The sequence below is a fragment of the Mauremys mutica genome, chromosome 22, assembly GCF_020497125.1.
Source record: "Mauremys mutica isolate MM-2020 ecotype Southern chromosome 22, ASM2049712v1, whole genome shotgun sequence".
NCBI lineage: Eukaryota > Metazoa > Chordata > Testudines > Geoemydidae > Mauremys > Mauremys mutica.
In genome coordinates this window covers 784,800-806,347 of record NC_059093.1, presented here as the reverse complement: position 1 = coordinate 806,347, position 21,548 = coordinate 784,800, and the positions used below count along the sequence as shown (strand labels likewise).

The window sequence follows — 21,548 nt, the reverse complement described above, 5'->3', positions numbered from 1 at the left end:
TGACTAGGCTGCTCAGTGTAGAAAGAGGAATGTCCTGCATCCAGCACTGGCCTCTGCGCAAGAGCTCCCCCTTTTTTCTTGATCCCTTTGCCCAAGAAATCTCATGCTTCCACTGCAGAGCTCCAATTTTTATTTCCCCGTTGGTAAACAGTATTTCTTAATACTCATGCTTAAGTATCAAATGTAGTTTACTTTTGTACAATATTTAGCCATTTTAGGATTGACAGAACCAATCTTATGTCAAGGTAGCTTTACAGTGGTGGCTGCTGCGGTTCTTGCTTATCTACAGGCATTCTAAATAACTAAAAGCCTGCAGAGAACACACACAAAAATCCTGATAAGAAAAGTCTGGTAACATGACATATTTACTACCAAGGAGCAATGGTCCTGCTAACAAGCATTCATAATAGTAAGCAGCCCCTATGTTGTAGTTTAACCTAAAAATGCTGTACCTGGTTCAGCGAACTGGAGCCATTAGAAATTTAAACTTTCACCTGACAATATCCTGGATTGTTATTTATACAAATCTACAAACTAATGATAAAAATCTCTTTTAAAGACTTTTCTAGATAATGCAGAAAGAGAGGAGCTGTACAAAGTGTGTATGTGTCTAATGCTGTTACTGCATACACGCTTGAACCAATTTCCTTGGTACCCCAGGAAGTACTATTCTGTTTGGTGGTAACCATCTGTTTTGCAGTTCACTAATACTCCGAGGTTAGCCACAGTGACTAATTTAACAAGAAAAAGTAACTGTTGTACAGTACTTCCATCTCTTGAATGGAGTTCGAAGGACTTTACTCATTTGCCATTACTGAAAAGGGAGCCATTTTGCTGCAATGGCAGGGATCTGCAGAACTAGGTGGACCAGTAACTGTTCAGTCTCTGACAATAGCTGGGGAAGCAGTGTTTTGCTTTAGTAATAGGCTAGCAGTCTCTGCTTCTGGGGAGGGAGACACAGCAGGTAGCTCATGGCAGAGTAAGCTGGGTCACAGCTGCACCTACAGCAGCAAGTGGAAGTAAATGAAAATAGGTTCAGTGGTGGCTAACGCTAATATTTCTGTAAGCAATGAGGGTGAATTGAGTGTAACACTACATCTGAGGCCAGCAGCAAGAAGGTTAGGCAGGTACCAGATACCAGTTTTCTGCAGTACTTCTAGCTTAGCAATCAAGACTACCAGTACTTTAAGTAAGAGGTAAAGTGAGGTCATGAGATGTAAACTATAACTGAACAACCACAAATTGTGTAGGCATTAAAACATAAGCCAATGAAGATCTTGTGCCTTTCTAAACAGGAAAATGACTAAAATTAAATGATATTTTGATAAATATTCTGCTCTAGGCTGCATTGTTAGGAAACTCAGTACCAGGCCAGTGAGTAGTCATTTGCCATCCCTAGATGGCATCTGGAGCATCCTTAGTACCTTTTCAGCTCATCTTTAGTCAGTCAATCTTCTTGGGTACCCGACCCATCTTGGTGCGGATGTTCCGTAACAAGAAAAAGGCTATGGTGCTGATGACACACGTTATTTCAGCTACCCAGAAGGCTGTGGCCCAACTGTAGTGCTTGGCTATAGTACTGAAAGGCAATCCAGCTAGGAAACCACCAACTGCAAGGATAATGGGGAGAAGAGAACAGAGTTAGAGTCCTAATAGCAGCAGAACCTTACAGTTTCTCTTACTGACACTGTTCTTTGTGCTTGTCCCTTCAGTTATAAAAATGCTTCAAACCAGATAGCTTGAGATATTTTAAACAAAGGACAAAGCACTAATAACATACAGTAGAGAGCAATTCTGTCCTGCCTGGGGAAACAGAGCTAGTCAGTAGCCCAGACTCTTTTCTTGGGGTCACTCCTTCAGGGTTCCTCAGTGAATGGGCTACAGCCCCACTTTCCTCCACACTGGAGGTTTTCACTGCCAGAAAACTCAGGGGAGCAAGTTATTCCTATTCAGCTATCAGAGAAGATACAAGTTTTGTGGTTGCAATTATCTTTATTTACAAATGTTTATTATGAAAGCAAGGAATGAGTTGCAACCTGTCACGGCGCAAGCAGCTGATATACACATGAGCCCTTACCTGCTACAGACTTTCTGCTCTGGCAAAGCTTTTCAAAATTTGTACATATGGAAAATGAAGTCTCTCAAGAGGGACAGACAATTAAACAGTGCAGTGTTTTCACTTGTGACCAGAAATATGTCTGATCCAAAAATACAGAGTTAAACACCACTTCACTTTGGGGAAGTCTGGATCCAAACTTCAACTGGACCATCTCTCTCATTGTGACCCAGATGTTATAGGGACTCAGGCCTGGTCCAGATCTCAGAATGTTGGTGGCAACTCCTGGACTACTGACTTTAAAAAAAAAAAAAAAGACTAGAAAGATCTTAAAGAGAATATTAATGTATGTGGACTGTTTCCCTAACAAGTTAACCCTCTGCACACTGGACTCTTATCTTTAAATCTTCACTGGACTGGTAAAGGCCCAGGTTTCAATGGTAAGGACTTTTAACAAGAAGTCTTTAAAGGTGACGTATGATGACCAGGGCCCCAGAAGGCCCAACACAAAAGATGCACTTCACATTTGTCCATCTTATCCATCTCTAAATCCAACCCGTTAAGAATATGGATATCTGCAGTCTCTAAAGGTTTTGTACAGACTGCAGTCTTCAATGGGGCCCACAGAGCCCTTCATGGTGGGCAGCAGAAACGAAACATTTTGAGAATCAAGCATGAGATTAGGGAAGTTGCTCAGTGACAGTCTTAAATCTTCAGAGACCCACTTAATTTGTTGAATAAACAGACTCACTTGCACAGCCATTTGCTTCCAATTCTCTCAGCTGCGCTGCTTGAGACACAACCTATCATTAAGTAGCAATTAATCTTATCAAGAATATTAGAGCCAATTTGAAATCTCATCTTGCCAGACTAAGATCATCAGGAACTGGGGCTTCTTGCTGCTACAGAATAAAGGTTCTGAGGTTTGTTTGAGGTTTTTGTGTGAGGGAGAGGGAGTATCACTCACCATTGGCCAGTAGTGCAACAATAGCATGCGAGGTGCCACACAGGTTGGAAGGTGCGCTCTCATTTGCTATCACTCCAAACAATGCAATTGGTCCATAAGAAGAAAACCCAAAGATGGCTCCTAGAATCAGTATCCACAGCTATCAACACAAGCAAAGAGAAATCTGAATGGGATCCCTAAATTTGACTGCTATTGGTTAGACATTGGCTAAATGTATAAAGGCCTGTCTACAATATATTTCAAACTAAACATTTGTTGTGGCTGATGCTGCTTCCCTGGCCAGTGGATATGAAGTCTAACCATGTGAAACAGTCTGCTCTGCCACACGTTTATAAGATGGTTTATAACTGAATGCATCCCTGACTGCATTGGCTAGCACATTATCAGCTTCCAAGCAAGAACTTTGTTTTTATCTATGGTTCTGAATAATCAGCTGAACTGTCACATAGCCAGGTCTCAATATGAAACACTCTAAATAGGAAGATGTGGTTGCTGTGTTTTGTCAAAGTTCTATTCAATGAGCTTTAAGTTACAGTGAAATGACACAAAGGTGTTTACTGCATAGTAGTCTTTTAAAAAATCATTCTGAACAGTGTTGGTTAAAGGGCATTATAGTTGCAGCGACATGTTGGTAAAGGCATTTATACCTATTTTGAGGCATCCCCATTATTTTGTCAGCTGAAAATCCTGCAATGTTATATTAAAAGGTAGTCTGCCTGAACATGGACTCTAAGGGTATGGCTACACTTACAAATCTGCAGCACTGGTAGTTGCAGCGCTGGTCGTCCAGCTGTGCAGGGCCAGCGCTGGAGTGTGGCCACACTCACAGCTACCAGCGCTGCAGTGTGGCCACATTTGCAGCGCTGTTGGGAGTGATGAATTATGGGCAGCTATCCCAGCATTCAAGTGGCAGCAACGTGCTTTTCAAAAGAGGGGGGTGTGGGGCAGTGTGACAGGGACCGGGGGGGAAAAGAGAGAGTGGATTTTTGGAACTGACACTGCAAAATCAGAAAATTTTCCCACCCCCTTACTGTTAACTGCAAACAGCCTGCATCCAACATACTCTCTTTCCCCCCTCTGCCCCTTCCCCCCATTTCTCTCAAGCAAAGCAAACACTCAACCCCTGTGAATCACGCAGGGAGGAGGATCTCATTTGATTGTTCACAGATTGATCACAGCAAACAGGAGCTGATAAGCAGCTCCGGTAGCAACAGAGCTCCGGAGGTTCACAACAAAACAAAGAGAGGCTGCATAACAAAACAAAGGGAGTAATTTAGTTAAAAGCATTCTGGGATACACCCTTATACCCTGGAGGCCAATAACAGTGCTGGTGTGTGGCCACACTTGATGATCAGCGCTGCAATCCTTATTCCCCATGCTGAGTGAGGTGTACGACCAGCGCTGCAGCCAGGGAGTTGCAGCACTGGAAGTGCCCTGCAGGTGTGGCCACTTACTAATTGCAGCGCTGGAAAGCCTCCACCAGCGCTGCAACTCGCAAGTGTAGCCATACCCCAAGATTGGAATTTACGCCAACAAAAATTAGCATTGAAAAGTACATAAGCAATAGCACCAATCTGAGGCCCATAAAGGGTTTATAATTCTTTGCCCATCTTAAAACTTTCCATCTGAGGATCACAAAATGCTGTATAACTATTAATGAATTAAGCCTCAACATCCCTATTGGGCATAAAGTGTTATCTCCATCTTACTGTTTGGGAAACTGAGGCAAAGAGGAGGACGGGAAGTGACTTGCCAAAAGTCAAAGGAAGTCAATGGCAGAGGCAGGAATAGAACACAGGTCTGGAATTCCAAGTCCTATGCCTTAGCCATAAGACTTCTATTAATAGTTGTGCAGACTGATTATCTCATCTAAAGAGTAAACATCCCCAGAATCTATCGGTGTTTTAGTACTGGTTTTATTAGATTGTCAGTTTAGTAATATGAAATGATGAAGCTTCTTTCAGAAAACTTACAGCACTCTTCATAATGCCCTGGTTATAAATCGTGTTGAACTAACCAACCTTTCAGAGTAGGAAAGAGTCAGTAAAAGCAGAAACAGGCAGAATGGGAGAGAGAAAGACAAGGCAGAAACCTCTTGTTCTGTTAAGCCTGTGAGGACACCGAGAGGATTCAAGGCTACAATCCAGAGGTCATTTTCCTGAGAGAGAAGTGAGGAAACATTAAAAAGGGTAGAAGTGAAATTCCATTTGTTTGGCAACCACCAGGGAAAGAGAAACAGAACATACAAATATCAGGGGTTGGTGCAGAGAACTGTCAAACTTGCTACTAACAAAATCCTCACCATTAAAAGGGATACCATCAGCTTTAACACTTTAGCTACCTGAACAGGTGGAGTTCCCACACTGCCCTGCATAGTTAGAGTTCAAACTTACCACCTTCTTGGAGTTTGATTTCATTGGAAGTTGAACCACCACAACATAAACCTCAAATAAACTTTCTCCCTGTCATGACTGTTCCTATAGCTTCCCTGCAGAGACAGCTCTGTCTCAGAGCCCAATTCCCTTTCTCCTGGGAGCTGATTCCACCTCCCTTATATGCTATTGGAGCTAACACGCAGCACTTGCCACAAGCAATCAGCAGTACTTACTCGGCAGTTTTTTGCAGGATTCTAATTCCTGTCAACAGGGTGGCTCAGCAGAAGAGCCTTTATCCCTGCCACCTTGTTACACTATTACACACAACACATCAAATAACTTAACTGAAAGAGAGCAGAGGAGACATTTTCTCTATTTCAGTTTGTTTACTTTGTACATTTAGCAGCACTATGTATAGTCAATTTGACTCTGCAGTGGAAACAGTCTCTCCTCATCTGTGGGAGTTTCACACAGCAGAAGGGAGAGGGGGGAAAAAACTAATTGTGAAAATAAAATCACCCAAATTAGCTAAGGACTCTGGGGCAAGCCTAGGACCCTGGAGCTATTTTTAGTTGAGTTAGTGAAACTGACTAGATTTCAGGCTGTCAATGCTTCTTTACATTTCTCAGCTGCAGATAAAATCCATAACTTCCAGACCAGACATGGTGGTTCTGAAACAGGGCTCCAGAAAGCTATACTACTATCCATTTTATAAATCTGTCAAAGAGGATGTCCTGGAATTTTATACAGTCATTTACAAAAAAATTATGAAGTCAGAGGAAGAGCTACAGGTTTAAACAGAGTCCCAGAAATCATTATTAGTGTTTGAACATGCTTTGCTAAGAGCTAGACTGAACTCTTTCAGATGGGTTTGGGTCTCCCTTTATTTGATCAGCACTGAGCATGCTGTCAGTACTCAAATAAAAAAACAACATGGCATCAAACTTGTACCATTTTTATGGAGAACTTCCAATGCCATAACACAGGAATCTGCTCCTGTAACCTATGCTAGTCAGTGCCTGAGTGCAAGAACATTCACCACCATCTAAATCAATGGTTCTCAAACTTTTGTACTGCTGACCCCTTTCACACAGCAAGCCTCTGAGGGTGACCCCTCTTATACATTAAAAAACACTAACACCATTATACATGCTGGAGGTAAAGCGGGGTTTAGGGTGGAGGCTGACAGCTCGTGACCCCTCATGTAATAACCTCAACTCCCTGAGGGGTCCTGACCCCCAGTTTGAGCACCCCTGATCTAAATAAAACTGATCAATTCTTCTGTCACACCACATGGTGCATGAGAATAAACTGCTTGTGTATGGGTTACCTTAGGAGAGTCACTTGTGATTGTGACCCGGAAAAGGTACATTGAAGCAGACATTCCCGCCATCATGGAAAGCAGGAGCACATGCCGAGGATTCCCATAACTTGACAGACCCACCTGTAATACATATTGGAACAGAGCGAGAGAATGCACACAGAATATGTGAGTTACTAATGCCAACTGATTCACAGAAGTTAGGTCCAAAAGGGAGTGATGAGTGGCATAACATAACATCACCCAGTAATTTCTGCTTCAATCTCATAACTTCTGTTGAGATACAGTATATCTATAAATCAAGACTGATGTCTTTCCAAAAGACTCCAAATGATGTGGAATCCACTATGTCCCAAGGTCAGTTGAACCAGTGGTTAATTATCCTCTCTGACCTTACTTTTAGTTGATTTGTCTTCAGCTCCCAACCACTCTATTTCATTGTTTTTTTTCTGCTAGATTAAAGAGGCTTCTTCTATCAGAAATCTCCCCAACGTAGGTAACAGTACTTGTAGTGTAGACCATGATCAAGCCACCTCTTAACATTCTTTTGGATAAACTAAATAGATTGAGCTTCTTCTCTCTCACTAAGGCATATGTTCCAGATCTCTGATAATTCTTGTAGCTCTTTTCTGAATCCTTTCCAATTTTTCAACATCCTTTTTGCAATGTGGACACCAGAACTGGACAAAGTAATCCAGTATTGGTCACACTAATGCCACATTCAGAAATAGCACATCCACTGCTTTCCCCTCATCCACAGAGCCGGTTATCTCATCTGAAACTGTCTGTGACCCCACAGCAGCCCTGTGTGCCCTTGTGGGCAGGGTGTTGTGATGAACTCTACTCCTGGGGGATTCTGCCGCATAGAATTTTGTCTTTTCCCGCATAAAATGAATTTTACCTTAGTGCTGCAGTTCTGCCTTTTGCCCACCAGAGGCCGTTGTGGGGCTAGAACGCAGCAGGCTTTTCTGGCGCCACAGCGGCCTCTGGTGGACAAAAGGAGGAATTGCCGCACTTTGGCAAAATGTTTTTTAGGCGGGAAAATTAAAAATTATGCGAGACAGATGAATTTAATTCCCGCAGGAATAAAATGGTAACGTTACAAAATGTTATAATCTAATCTGGTTTGAGTGACCTATATAAATCTCCTCAAAGCTTCTCCCTTATGGACACCAGAGGCGTGATTTAATTATAGGGCTGTGATAAACTTGTAACAAAACCAGGCAAAATTCACCTGGTTTTCAATTTAATTAAAAAAAACTCAATCCAGACTTGCAAGTCTTTGACTACCCTAGCCGAGTTTTAAATCAGGTGAACTACTATTTTGGGTGGAAACTGCTTGTTCTAACAATTTCAGGTGAGGTTTCACTTTGTGTTTTGGAGTTTGTTTGAATGAGAATCTGAGAGCAAAAGTGAAGAGGTGCATACCCACAAGAAGTGAACTGGAGAAGTGGGGTTGCACAAAACTCTGAGAATGAAACCAATGAGCTCTAGATTAGTGTATATTGGTCTCTATATTATCATGTCAATTAATGTGTTTTTCATAGGTAGCTTTATCTCTTTGCAGAAGTGTCTACTAATCACACGAGACCAAGATGACGTTGGAAAGTCTCAGCTAGTGATTTTCACAGTATAGACCCATTTTTGTGCTGCTCTGCTTTAAAGTAATGTTTATTATTTCCATGATCTAGAAAGGGGCCCCAGCAGGAGTTTTGCCATAACACAATCTATGTTATGCCTCCCCTACTCCAACTGAATGCTAGACGGTGCCACTACTGACAGCAGTAAATCCCACATTACCTTCACTAGTACAGGACTCCAGCATAGCAGTCCTAGGCCTCTGACCACACCCATCAGGCCAAGTTTCCATATGCTTGTTGACTCGTTGATTTGGAAATTATCAAACATGTTAATGGACTGGACCTATAGCTCTACCCCAACTCTTTGTATAGGGCAGACCCTGGTTTGTATTTTGCAAAACCACAGCAGATCAGATACAGTTTCAGACAAACATCAGAAGTTTCGGGGAGGCAAGGAACAGAAAATGATTTTGAGAGTGACCACCTCTGGTATGGTGTGTGCCCATACTCCCTACCCCCACTGCTGGGCTCAGAGCATGCAGACTGGGACTTTCAAAGAAGCCTAGATGAGATAGGCACTTAACTTCCATCAGTCTGTTGGAAAATCCCAGCTGTTTAGAAAGAAAAAATAAACTAATTTTAAAGTGTCAGTGACTCTGCATCAGCATCCCTTGGCAACCCAGGAAGGTTGCATTTTATATCCTCAGCGTGACAACCTCTCACCTTTGCAGTTCTCTCACCCCTGGGACTTCCAAGTTCAGAGTTACCAGACATTCCAGCTATTACACTGAGATCTACCAGCTTTGCTACTGAGAATAATGGAGTGGACAAGGTTCCAAGCTACTTACCCGTGCTACTGCTCTGTCAGAAAGGTACCCAGCAGCGATGCTTCCTACCAGGCCCCCAATCTCCAAGGCACTCATGTAAGAACTGCCTAGAGCATAGGATAGGGGAGTGGTTAGACAATCAGGTCCATGGAGGAAACACCAAAACTATTTCTTATTAATGGTTTATGTTTGTGCACAGGGAGCAGTTCAGTATAAAGGCGGTATCAGGGAGAATGCAGTAACTAGCCCTAAAATGCTTACTTTTGCCTTGTCTCTCAGTTTCCCCAGTTCTTCTCAGAGCATCTGATATTGTTTGTTGTTTTTAGTTGAGTAGTGTTTGAATTAAGAGCTGGTAGGTAGTGCCACACCAACAGCCCAGGAGACTGAAATTCTCTATCCACAGAGCAGGTGCAAACCAGGCAGGTTATTACATGTTGGGGAGGGGTCGTGAGCTGTCAGCCTCCACCCCAAACCCCGCTTTACCTCCAGTATTTATAATGGTGTTAAATATATTAAAAAGTGTTTTCAATGTATAAAGGGGGTTGCACTCAGAGGCTTGCTGTGTGAAAGGGGTCACCAGTACAAAAGTCTGAGAACCCCTGATTTAAGAGGACCCGTTGGGGTGAGGTAAGAAGACTGTTCAATCGCCATGACTTAGTCAGTCCCTGGAATCTCTACAAAGGAGCCAATTTGTGCCCTTTGTGCTGGGGATTAATTGGTCATGGACACTTGGTCATTAGAAACTGGTCAGACACACAAACTGATTTCATATATGCCACCAAATAGCTGATGAGCACTATTCGTTACTACACACCTGGGCTGAATTTGAACTTGTGACCTAATGAGGAAGTGCATGCATTTCTTGACCATTCCCCTGTTTCATTCAGTAACCCTAATAATCTGGACTGGTATTTTCAAAGGCACTCAGATGCCATTAAAATGGGAATTGGACACTTGCTCCTTAAGGCACCTTTGAAAATCAGAGCCTTAAGCTTTAAAATGAGTCTGTTGTGTCTTACCCACAAGAGCAGACTGTCCTCTTTCCTGAATCAGGAAGAGCTGACCCCAATCCGTACAGCATGTCTTCACTCCAAAGACAACCAGATAGCCAGTTGAGAGTACCCACAGATATGGCGAGAGTAGCAGCTCTGCCAGGGTGCTGTCATCTCTGGATGAGCCTGAAAGGAGAATTAGTAGAAATAGCATTACATCGCTTGGACATAGCAATAGGACACAATCAACCCAGCAGTGGGGTAGGATGATCTGTGAGCAGATTCTGCGTGCAGTGGGAGCAGCCTTGTAACAGTAAGGCTTTTCTAAATGTAGAAATAGTTCATAATAACTAGAGGTGATCGGCCTTGCTACCACCCATTTGCTGTGTACAAAGAAACCTGTCCATGGTATTTATTCCACTTAATTAAAAAGCTCACATCAATAAGCTCCATTTTACTCTCCATAACTCTGCTCTCTTGTGGTTCCCAGTGAACACTTCCGATAGAGGATGTTGGAGAACATATTGTCTGCTCTTCCAGATTTTGTTTCTAGTCCTCTTCACTAGTCAGTGAAAGAAGCTGTGTACATCCCACAAAGGACATTGCATTTAAGCTAGCTGCTCAGTTCTTACATGAACCTGCCAGTTATGCATGCTAACACTCATATCCCCAAAATACATTGTGGTAGGAATTATGTTCCCACGACAATTATCAAATGCCAATTCCAGCAGCAAAAGGTTTACAGGGTGATACAGAAGTCAGTACTTGAAATACTTTTTTGTAGGCTTTTAAATCCAGTGACAGTCCCTGTGTTGCAACAGCCCTTTTGCTCTCAAGAGAAGGATCAATTCATTGGACATGATGCAACATTTATTAACTAGATGTCCTAGTTCAGGACACCAAATGTTGAGCAGAGTCCGCTCAAACCAGAGGTCAACAAAACAGGAGGCAGAATTCTCTGTTTATTGGAGACGTGGGGACATGCCAAAGGCAGCACTTCTCTCTGCTGCTCAGTAAGGAACAAATAATAATGCTTTGCACTACAGCCCTGCGCGGGATTAGCGTAGAGTGCTGCAGTGGGATTGGGATCCTGCAGGTCCCACAGGGCCTGCTGCCATAATAGCAGGAGTGGCTGGGAGCAAGATTAAAAATAGTCCCGCAAAAGGCTCTACTTTGCCCCTCTCTGGCATGGAGGATCTCAGACCACGACATATATAATTTAAGACCCCAGGGGAAACAGAAGAATATTATCATAGAGACATTTTATAGATGGGGAGACTATGGCACATAGAGCTGAAGTGACTTGTTGAGAGTCCCACAGAGTCAGTGGCAAAGCTGGGAATAGATGTCAAAGTGGGTTAGGATCTTTTCCTGCCCTACGAAACTCCATTAGAAGACAGTCCTTCGCACAATCCAGGGCACCAATACTTTCACACTGCGAGACACACATGACACACACAAGGTATTCCCTAGCCAGGATACCTCAAGTGTTCTAACAGTATACGACTGCAAGCAGACCTGGAGTTAAATGCTGATGAGCACCAAGTTCACAAAATGGGAAGGGCTTGTTCCAGCACCAAGGAGCTGGAGGGACATGCAGACTATTAAATTTTGGTACAACGTCTCATCTCCTCTTGCTCCTCCTGCTGTCTGCACTCCTTAATTGTAAGATGAGGAGTCTAATGCTCACCTTTTTTCCCTTTCATGGTTCCTGGTTCAATGTTCGGTAGCCCAACATCTGAGGGCTCATTTTTAATCAGGACAAGACAAACAAAGGAGGCACCCACGCAGATGAAGCCAGAGACGGACAGAGTTGTGCGCCAGTCGTAGCGCAGAGCCATCAGAGCAGCAACAATGGGGCCCAAGCCACCAGCCAGATTCATGCTGGTGGAGAGAATTGCCCACCACGTCCCAAACTGGGAAGGCTCAAACCACTGTGCAACAGGGAAAGAAAGAGAGTGTGAGCAAAGTGCCATGGAATGGGTATTACACTCAGATCCTAAAACCTGCAATTAAGTCTCTTGGTGGACAATTCAGATCCTAGCAGACAGAGGTTTATAAAACTAGATTGAAAAATATTTTACTCTTCCATCCCCTTCCATCCAAGAAACTCAGAGCTTTTTGCAAACATTAATGATGTATGCCTGACAGACCCCTACCTTGTGAAGTAGGTCAGTATTATTCCCATTTACAGATGAGGAAATGGAGGTACAGGAAGTTCTCTAACTCATTTGATGATGCTGTCATCCTGAAAAGGTTTGCCTGCTTTGTACCAGATGAGGGGATAAACCAAGGTTTCAGCTTGTAACTTTAGGGCCCTGATCCTTAACTGCAGTGGATGCTGAGGGAGCGCCGCACAAATTGGGCCCTTGCTGACAGAATGAATGCTGTGACTCAATCCTGCTTCTAATGGAGTCAATGGTACAACTTCCATTAATGCCAAAGGGAGTAGGATCAGGCCCCATGTAATTCAAATACTTTGTTGACAGTCTTCTGGAAATGTTATTTGATATTTTGTCTTCATTTTCAGTGAGTTTCCCCTACTGTGTATAAACAGCCCTATATGAAAGGCATCTTCCTCCCAGCTCCATTCATTGACCAAAGTATAGATCAGAAGAAGCATAAAGACTTTATGGAGAGAATCCTCATATCCAGGTGATTAGTTGTTCAGTCCTCCATCTCTCATGTGCACCTGTCCTCATTTTTACATATCCCATTGCCAGGATTAGTCTTGCACAGAGACAGAAATAGGACTGCTGGTTTAGAGGGAGGTTCCTACCAATGTTCGTATGGAAGGAAGGGCGTGACCTTCTCCATGGCAGCGCCTTCTTTGTCCCTGCCTACAGGGAACCATAGGTACCAGCCCCTAGTTTCATAATGTCAAGCTTTATTTCTTCACACTGCTAAATTATCTATTTGTGGCTTTTGTAGCTGTCTAAACAAACACACAATTCAGCAGAGGCCCTGCTCACACAGTGTTCCGTATGTCACTTGATATTCTGTGTAGGCAGACTGGATTTTTTCTCTCTTAGGGGCAGAAGGGATACATATCATTCTCCCAAAATATCCTGAAATGCAACATGATCTGGCTTGTGATTTATAATTCATGTGCCCACTGCCAGTTCAAACCAAACTTTACTTATCATTCCTTCTTTCAGCAGTGGACAACTACTAGAGCGAAGAGGCTATGGTGCCTCTGTCTTCACAATTCAGGGGCTGGAATCCAGCAACTGGGGTTTCTTATGATTACAAATTCTGCTGCTAGGGAGATTTAACAAATTAACCAAAATCAACAACCAAATCTTCATGCTTAAAACAAATGAATGGAATAAATAACTCTCCAACTTGAGTATTCTTGGCTTAACTAAGCAGCTGGAGGCATATGAGACTCTTATTCCAAGAAGGGCAGGGGATAGAGCAGCTGGGAGTTCACCCACAGACAGCATGCCTGGAGCCCTACCTATACTGCACTTCCTGCGAGAAGAAGTTGGAACAGCTGTGAATTCACCTATGGTCCCAGCACAAGGACCCCTGCAGTGTTCTCCATACAGTACTGGAAGAAGTTAGGACAAGTGCTGCTATGAACTTCACACCGAGCAATCATTCCTGTATCATCCTCTATTCAGTGTCCCCTGGTCAACACTTAATTTGTAATGAGAGAGATGCCAGGGTTCAAGCAATATTTTACTTAAATAACTGACGCAGCAAGCTCAGAAGTGTTGTGCTTACTTTCTGCCAGGGCTAGGCTTGGCTCTACTCCTGGTGTTTAAATCGCGTACTGCAACCCTGCCAAAAAAAAAGGGGGATTTTCAAAGTATACTTACTTTGCGCAGTACCTTCCCACATGGTGGCCACCCCAGTCCTTGTGCCAGCCCATTCAGGAACCACAGCCCTGAAAAGACTGTAACAGTAGAGCTCCAAGAAAAGACAACATTGACTACGCCCACCAGTAGAAGGCCAGATGAGAAGAGCCAGCGGGCACTCATTTGATCAGAGAGGACTCCACTGATAAATTTACTGATGGCATAGGCTGCAGACTGGCTGCTAGTGATGAGACCTGCAATAAATTAGAAACCAAAGGCATACTTTATTAACACATTTTATAATAAGATTGTTAACTCAGCCATGTTCCTACTGGAGCACATTCAAGGAGTTGTCATTCAGGCACAAATCAGTTCCACTAACTATTAGAATGACAACAGCCTTCTATTTGGTTGGTTTCCAGAAAAGTATTTCTGTAAGCAGGATATAGACTTTAATATTATTAGTACCTGAAGTGAGATATAAATAAAGACTATGGAAAGCAGTATTTTTTTTCTTTTCAAAGCACATAGAGATTTCTTTAACTCCACCATAGTTGTGGAGACTGTAAGTTTATAATTTCACCAAACTACAGATCCAACCATCCTATGCTGTTTGTAAACCATAAAGCATTGAGCACAAAGAATGATATATACAAGAGGAGACATTAGTGCGACCAATAGGCATCTCCAAATAAAGTGTTTCCCAATCTCTTTAGGCAACTGTGCCAGTTTACTGGACTAAGGACTTGTCTACATGGGGAAAAAGTCCGAAACAGCTAGTGTGGAATAGCTATTCTACACTGGTTCCCCTTGTGACACTTTTATTCCGCACCAAGGGTTAATCCATGTAGGATTGTGTGTTTATTAATTGAACTCCCATATAGATCCACCTGCACTGCTAACATTTTGTCTCAAATATTCACCTTAGGTCAATGCATTCTGATAATCAGCATAACAGATCGTCAATTTAATCTTACTTTCCACACCCAGCACTGACACATGAAGGACACAATAAAGTGCCAAGCTATTGAAATGATTTAAGGTTTTTTAGGCATTAAAGGTTTATAGTGGTTCACCAAGACTAGAGGAAACAACTGAATTTTTCAAACAAGACCATGTTTGGAATGTTTTACCTAGCAAATCTCTCTCAATCTACAGTCTTCTTGAGCCCCAAACCAAATGCCATCCCTGATCATATTTCAACAAGGGCTCTACATTTGTTTCATTAAGCTGTAACTGGGGTTACAGTGTTTTTTTCACTACTCGTTTTTGGAGCAGTCTATTCAGCTTAATGAATCAAAGAGAGATTGCTTTCAATTGTATGTGTTGCTTGGTTCTGAGACTGTTTTGACATAACAAAAGCTTCCAATATGTGAGATCAAGTCTACAATATCAGAGAATAGACAAAATTACTTCATAGGCCTCTTCCATTTTCTATTTCTTCAACTGTTGCTGATTAAGAAGTGACTTTTTGAAGTGAACATTCTGAACAATTAAAGGGGACACTTCATGTCAATTAGGGCCAAAACACCCTACTAAAAAAATTCAAACTCAACAGAAGTCTCCCTTTGGATCTGTAAAAATTCCTACAAAAACAAGGTGTTTATGTGTTTGTTCTTTAAACAAACACTGTAGCATTTTTTTAGTGCCTCAGATTTACAAAGGGAAATTAACTACACACAAAATGAAATTAAATTATTTTGAATGACCAAGCTGAGTAAAAATGCAACAAATGAAACAGCTCCAATGGCAACAACAGTTAATTTTAAATAATGTAAGTGGTATAACCAAGGAAGAAAATCTTTTTAAAAGATACATGGATTTTTAAATGGGCAGTGTCCTTTTTAGATATTATAACTCAGGCACACAAAGCATGTACTACCACTTCAGATTTTTTGACTACAAAATATAGACCAAATTCAACTTGCCTTACTCACCTGAACAGTCTTACTGAAGTCAGTAGCACTATAGGCACTTACATGAATAAAGATATACAGATTTGGCCTAGATGTTAAAGATGGAGTTTTTAGGGCAAAATTAATCAAAATTCTACAGTAGGTGATTTCTCACTCCACTTCTTCAGATGGATAGAACATATACTTAATGTATAGATTCTGGTAACACAAAATAACCAGATATATACCAAGAGAAAACATGCAGAAACTCTATCACAAAGAAAGTTCTTACCCAAGTCATCTTTGTCCAATTCTATTTCCTCCATGATTGAGGGCATTACAAATGAAAACGTTTTTCTATTGAAATAGTACAGTGTGTAGCCAACAAACATGGCAGTAAATATCACTGTTCGGTAGTAACTGTAACCCTTATCCACCATGGTAAATTCAGAGTAATATCTCCAAGAAAAAAAGAAAAATCCTGTTGATAGGAGGAGTTGTCCTGCTTTTTTAAAATTCAGCTCACAGCTGTAGTGAATAGTTGTAATAAAAGATTTAAAAAAATAGCAACTGCTTGTAAATAAAAGTTGGAACAAAAGAGCAGTTTTGAACAAGGAAAAGTAAAACAGCAGCTATCAGGGTGTCTGAACAGGAGGCTGGACTCTCATCAGAATTCACATCCTGGGGTATTTTGCAGAGCTACAGCTTTGTTGATGTTCTCTTTTCTTCTCCGTTTTGTTTACAGCTGCTTTCTGGAGAATGATTAACTTAGGGAACTCGTCATTCAGGACAAAACCATCAACCTGCAGAAAAAGAAAAAAGTAAAGTTAGCTTGTGATAAGCAGCACTATACGCAAAGTGGAAAGATTAGAGGACCCTTGCTCAGTAACTCTCCTCTGACCTCTGAACTCAAACAGGACAAACTGAAATCAATCAATCCCTTTCCCAGAAACAATCTTAAACTAGATTCACTACAAGGAACAGACAGGGTAGATTAAAGCCCTGCAACTTCAACAGGCAATATGCATTTAGTTTCTGATTTCCTTTTCAGTGACTCCACAGGTATTATATAGCTGTGACCTTCTCTGCTCTTTTAGCTGGTTCAATATTACAGAGCTAGCCTCTCCCCACTCTAATGAATATGTAGACAGAAGATGAAATTTAATCCAATCTGAAGGATGCTAATGTAATAAGCATTTCCAGAAACAAATTAAATGCATCTTCCAAGATAGTTTTGTAATTCTCTCAGTTAATGTTATTTTCTGTGGATAAAACACAGATAATCACCCACCTAAGACTGTGTCACAGTCTTAGTCACATTTTCAGAATCTGCAAGTGATTGCATGGATTTAATTAAATCCCCTTTCCTGGAATCTTCCACAGATATATTTACAGGCTAGAGAAAGTGATGCAACTATAGCTGAGCAACATATTCTTGTATCTAGAATAGTAAAGAAAAAACTTTGGGGGAAGGGAGTGCAAAAGAGAGACAGATGCAACAGGACAGAAGACTTGGTTCAGGACAAAAAGCAAAGAACAGGGCAACATTTATCCTAGGTGTAAAACCACTGAAGTCAACAGAATTACACTAAGATTACATTTCGAATAAGGACTCATTAATAGAGACAGAAGGATAATTGGGGCACTAATTGCCTACGACTACATAATGAGGCCTGAGAAATAATGAATGCAGAAATTCAGAGAGCAAAGGGATGTGCAAAACAATGAAAAGTAGTCAAGCATGGAGTTCTGATGCAAGTCTTCAGCCCATAAGCAATTGCACAATTTTTGAACAAGGAAACTGCATTCAAGCTCATTTTGCATTTTGGAGTGCAATCAATACTTCAAAAGAAACCAAAAAGAAAAGATGCCCTGACACCATGGGGATAATACCTGAGCAGCACCATGGAAAGAAAATCTTATGAACTATGAAAAATAATTTTTAACATTCATATGCAGTTACTCATCTTCAAAGTACTTTATAAACATAATGCTGAGAATATAAATTCCTTGCAAATGGGGCAATATCTCAATTTATATACTGTACAATACAGAGTACCAAGTCGGAACCAAACATATAGTAAAATAACAACAAACCATAAAACAAACACACACACATGTTAGCCAAAAGGGCCCGTTCTCCCCGGAGCTTACCTAATTACACCAAGGAGGCACGGAGACAGGAAGACAAGTACCACACCCTTTATTGATCGGTCAGCTGAGCGGGTGTTCCTCTCGGCTAGTGCCAGAGAAAGAGACACACCTGACATGGCCAGATGGGCCTACCTTTATACCTAGTAACAAACAACTTAGCCTACGTTCGTCTACGTCATTTGGTTGACCTGTAGAACCTGTACATGTATCTGTTAGGGGATAATTGGGTACGCAGGATACATATATCATTTTGTGGGGGCTACAAGAGACATACAGCTGTTGAGGATACATTTGTCATTCTGAAGGGGAAACAAGGTACATCTGTTGACCCTTTGTACTAAATATCTTGAAGACGTACATGGGAACACAGCTGCATGCTCTTGGGGAGCCAACATATACTTGGGGAGCCAAACAAAACTGATAAGCGAAATAGCTGACTTAGGTAGATACACGGCCTTCAGTCTAATGAGTTCTGTAAGCTTTCCAACACAGTTTGGACAAGCATAGCATAACTTTGGTTCACTCAGGCCTAATACAAAAAGGCTTCATTAGCACTATGATTTTCCAACACACACACACACACCACTTTTAATCAGGTTTTTAAAACTTCTCCTTTGAGTTATATTCAAAAGTTGGCATTGTCTCTGACTGTTGAACTCCTTCGACTGGCCTTCTCTTGGCGGAAGTGTTCTGAACTGAAAGTGGAGGTGAGAAAGGTGGGCCTCCTAGAAGAAAAAGTCTGATTTCATACCAAGAACATAAGGCCTGGCCAGCCAGTTTGTAAAAGCTGTGCCAACTGTATAAGTTCTGTGGGTCTTCATCTGCAAGGAGTACATCAGTACAGTGCTAGAGCATCCCCGGCAGCAACGTGCAACCACATTGCTTGACAGCTGTGGAAAATGGGCAAAGGCTACCACATTCTAGGTGCATACAGCTAAAACCCAGTAAAAGGTGGTTCAAGATACTGAAGGAGGATGTGACAAAGGTCTGTGTCAGATTGGAAGATGCACTTGATGGAAACTCTTGGAGACAAAGAATAAGTGCCACTCACCCCAACTAATGGGATATGGTGAAAGTGCAGAAGATAGGCTTTGAATCAGTTTTTTAAAAATTGTTCTCCTTTGAATTAGATTAAAAAGTTGGTCTTGTCTGAAGACTGGCACTTCCACAGATAAGCTCCCAGCAAGCATGGAAAGTCTGTAGGGAGCAGCAGTCCCCTCTTCAAACACGAGGAATGAGGAACATTTTGACTGTATATTTAAAAAACACTTCTCACATATTTTCCCCATTAGGGTTTATTTGATTTTAAACGTAAACTAGAAACCTGATTCTAAATGTAAGAACCCAGCAAGGGAAGACTCCCTCAAATTTTCAGCCAGTTTTACAAACATCTGGCTCTTCTGATGGGCTTCGCTGTGTTTTTCAATTAGACAATTAAAACTTCATTTCATTCCATCTGTCACAGCTTGACAGCCCTGCCTGCTTCAAAATCAGCCCACACAGAAAAGCCATTCAATTCTCTCTAGCTATGCATTTCCCACATACCTATCATCGTGGTTTCTAGGCATTATTAAGTATGTAACAGCCATCAGCAAAAAGTATGTAGGACTATAAGGTGCATATGATATGGTTTGATTCACCAAGACTGAGCAGTATGCAATGCTACTACACTGATGAAATGGTTCATTTTCCATTGTAACAGTGAACACTATCAGCCCATGTTACTATTTGTATTAAAATAGCACCTAGAGGCCTAACTGTGACCAGGGCCTCATCATGCTAGGCACTTCAGTAAGAAACAGTGTCTATACCCTAAAAAATCTAAAAGCTAACCTCTTCCTGTTTCATGTCCACTATCCCGCCTCCAGCAGCAGCTAAACCTGATGCTTCTGAAGAAGTTGAGCAACCCCACAACACAGCCATACAAACGGGGATGAGGATTGGGGGAGGTTCCTTCCAGACCCCTCTTGCGAACAGATGTTGTCTTTAAAGAAGGGGACTCGTATAATGGTTCATTAACTCACCCAATCCCTTTAACAATCCATCCACAGTATTTAAAACATTAAGACATCCTGTATAACTAAGACTGGGATGCAAAAAATTATGCTGCCCAAGTCTGATATCATTACATATACTGCACCAGAAAGTGTACCAGGCACTTTACAAAGACACAAGTTCCTGACACCAGGAATTTACTCTAACAGAGACATTATTCTTATCCATGGTAACATATTAATTTCCCTACCTGAGCATGGAAAGTGTGAAGTTCAGAGCAAACACTGAGTTAGCTTTGCTTTGAGCCCAAAGAACTAGATGAATGGTGGCGCCAGGGCAGCTTGCATTGCTGTAACTGGAGCTGCATCAATACAGATAAGGGTCTGGGGTTGGGAGGGGGCAAGAACTAAATATAAAAGTCTCTTCAGCTGCTCATCCGTGAGGTGAAAGCTCACCCAGGAAATGGATATCAAGCAAAATGCCAGAAAGCAAAACACTCCTGCTGAACTCCGGAGGAGGGCAACATGGGGCAAGGACTACAGGCTTTAAGTGGGGAAAGGGACTTGTGTGTGGGTGAGGTTACATGCCAGCCTCAAGAAGGAAATCTGTGTATGCCTGTGGTGGGGTTATATGCCTGAGAGTTGGTCGGGGTGTGTGTCACATGGGTAGGAGGCGCGGGGGGGATGATGGCTGGGGGCCTGTGGAGCGGTTATGTGGTTGAGAGCCCCATGAGGAAAGGGGTTCCATGGCTGGGGGGAGGGGGGGCTTGGTGTATGTCCGCGGGGGTCTGGCTGGAGGGGGGTTCCGTGGCGGGGGGGGCTCTCTTGGCGGGAGGGGGGTCTTGGTGTATGTCCGCGGGAAGGGGGATCACGCGGCTGTGGTGTCCGCGGGGGTCTGGCTGGCGGGGGGTTCCGTGGCGGGGGGCTCTCTTGGCGGGAGGGGGGGCTCGGTGTATGTCCGCGGGGGTCTGGCTGGAGGGGGGTTCCGAGGCGGGGGGCTCTCTTGGCGGGAGGGGGGGCTCGGTGTATGTCCGCGGGGGTCTGGCTGGAGGGGGGTTCCGTGGCGGGAGGGGGGACTCGGTGTATGTCCGCGGGGGTCTGGCTGGCGGGGGGTTCCGTGGCGGGAGGGGGGACTCGGTGTATGTCCGCGGGGGTCTGGCTGGAGGGGGGTTCCGTGGCGGGGGGGCTCTCGTGCTTGGTGTATGTCCGCGGGGGTCTGGCTGGCGGGGGCCCGGGGGGGACAGGGGGGCGATGAGCCTGAGGGGGGGGCACGTGGCTGGTGGCCTATCTCGCGAGGAGGATACATGAGTGGCGATCGGAGCGCGGCACCCCAGCAGGACGAGGCTGCCTGGGTGAACCCGCCGGAGTGAGAAGCCCGAGGAAGAGCTGGGGGCCTGACACCCCCCCCCCGTACCTCTTCGACCGGCCGCTTCCGCCCGGAAGTCCCGCCTCGTCCCGCTAGACACACGCCGCTCGCCTATTGGTCAGCAACCGTGTACGTCACCAGCTCTGCCAATCATAACCGACGATAGGGCTCCTCGGGATCTACCGGGGACGCCGCACCTCCCCCGCCTGTGGTGATTC

At 43.2% G+C, this 21,548-nt stretch overlaps 1 protein-coding gene across 4 annotated transcripts; it reads right to left on the bottom strand.

Annotated features, from left to right (window-relative positions):
- Window positions 1–113: 113 nt before the first annotated feature.
- Window positions 114–21,516, bottom strand: SLC37A4 (solute carrier family 37 member 4). Of its 4 annotated transcripts, none has more exons than XM_044997107.1 (9): window positions 21,379–21,516; window positions 16,109–16,619; window positions 13,943–14,175; window positions 11,809–12,052; window positions 10,146–10,304; window positions 9,148–9,233; window positions 6,729–6,842; window positions 3,024–3,162; window positions 114–1,610 (listed from the first exon to the last, which is right to left on the bottom strand). In XM_044997107.1, exons 2-9 carry the CDS (start codon window positions 16,254–16,256, stop codon window positions 1,444–1,446), a joined length of 1,290 nt encoding a protein of 429 aa, XP_044853042.1. In that variant the 5' UTR covers window positions 16,257–16,619; window positions 21,379–21,516; the 3' UTR covers window positions 114–1,443. The 4 variants fall into 4 exon arrangements, with proteins under 4 accessions (XP_044853042.1, XP_044853041.1, XP_044853044.1 ...); XM_044997106.1 differs by lacking the exon at window positions 21,379–21,516 and adding an exon at window positions 20,216–20,631; XM_044997109.1 differs by lacking the exon at window positions 21,379–21,516 and adding an exon at window positions 17,971–17,991.
- Between the last annotated feature and the right edge of the window lie 32 nt (window positions 21,517–21,548).

What these genes read in the sequence shown, in the direction of transcription:
- SLC37A4 (XM_044997107.1), bottom strand. Translation starts at nt 16,256, where the DNA reads ATGGTGGATAAGGGTTACAGTTACTACCGAACAGTGATATTTACTGCC. An exon ending in GTGGGAAGGTACTGCGCAAA is followed by an intron (nt 12,053 to 13,942) that starts GTAAGTATACTT and finishes CCTGTTGCACAG; the next exon opens with TGGTTTGAGCCTTCCCAGTT. An exon ending in TGTTGCACTACTGGCCAATG is followed by an intron (nt 1,611 to 3,023) that starts GTGAGTGATACT and finishes TTATCCTTGCAG; the next exon opens with TTGGTGGTTTCCTAGCTGGA.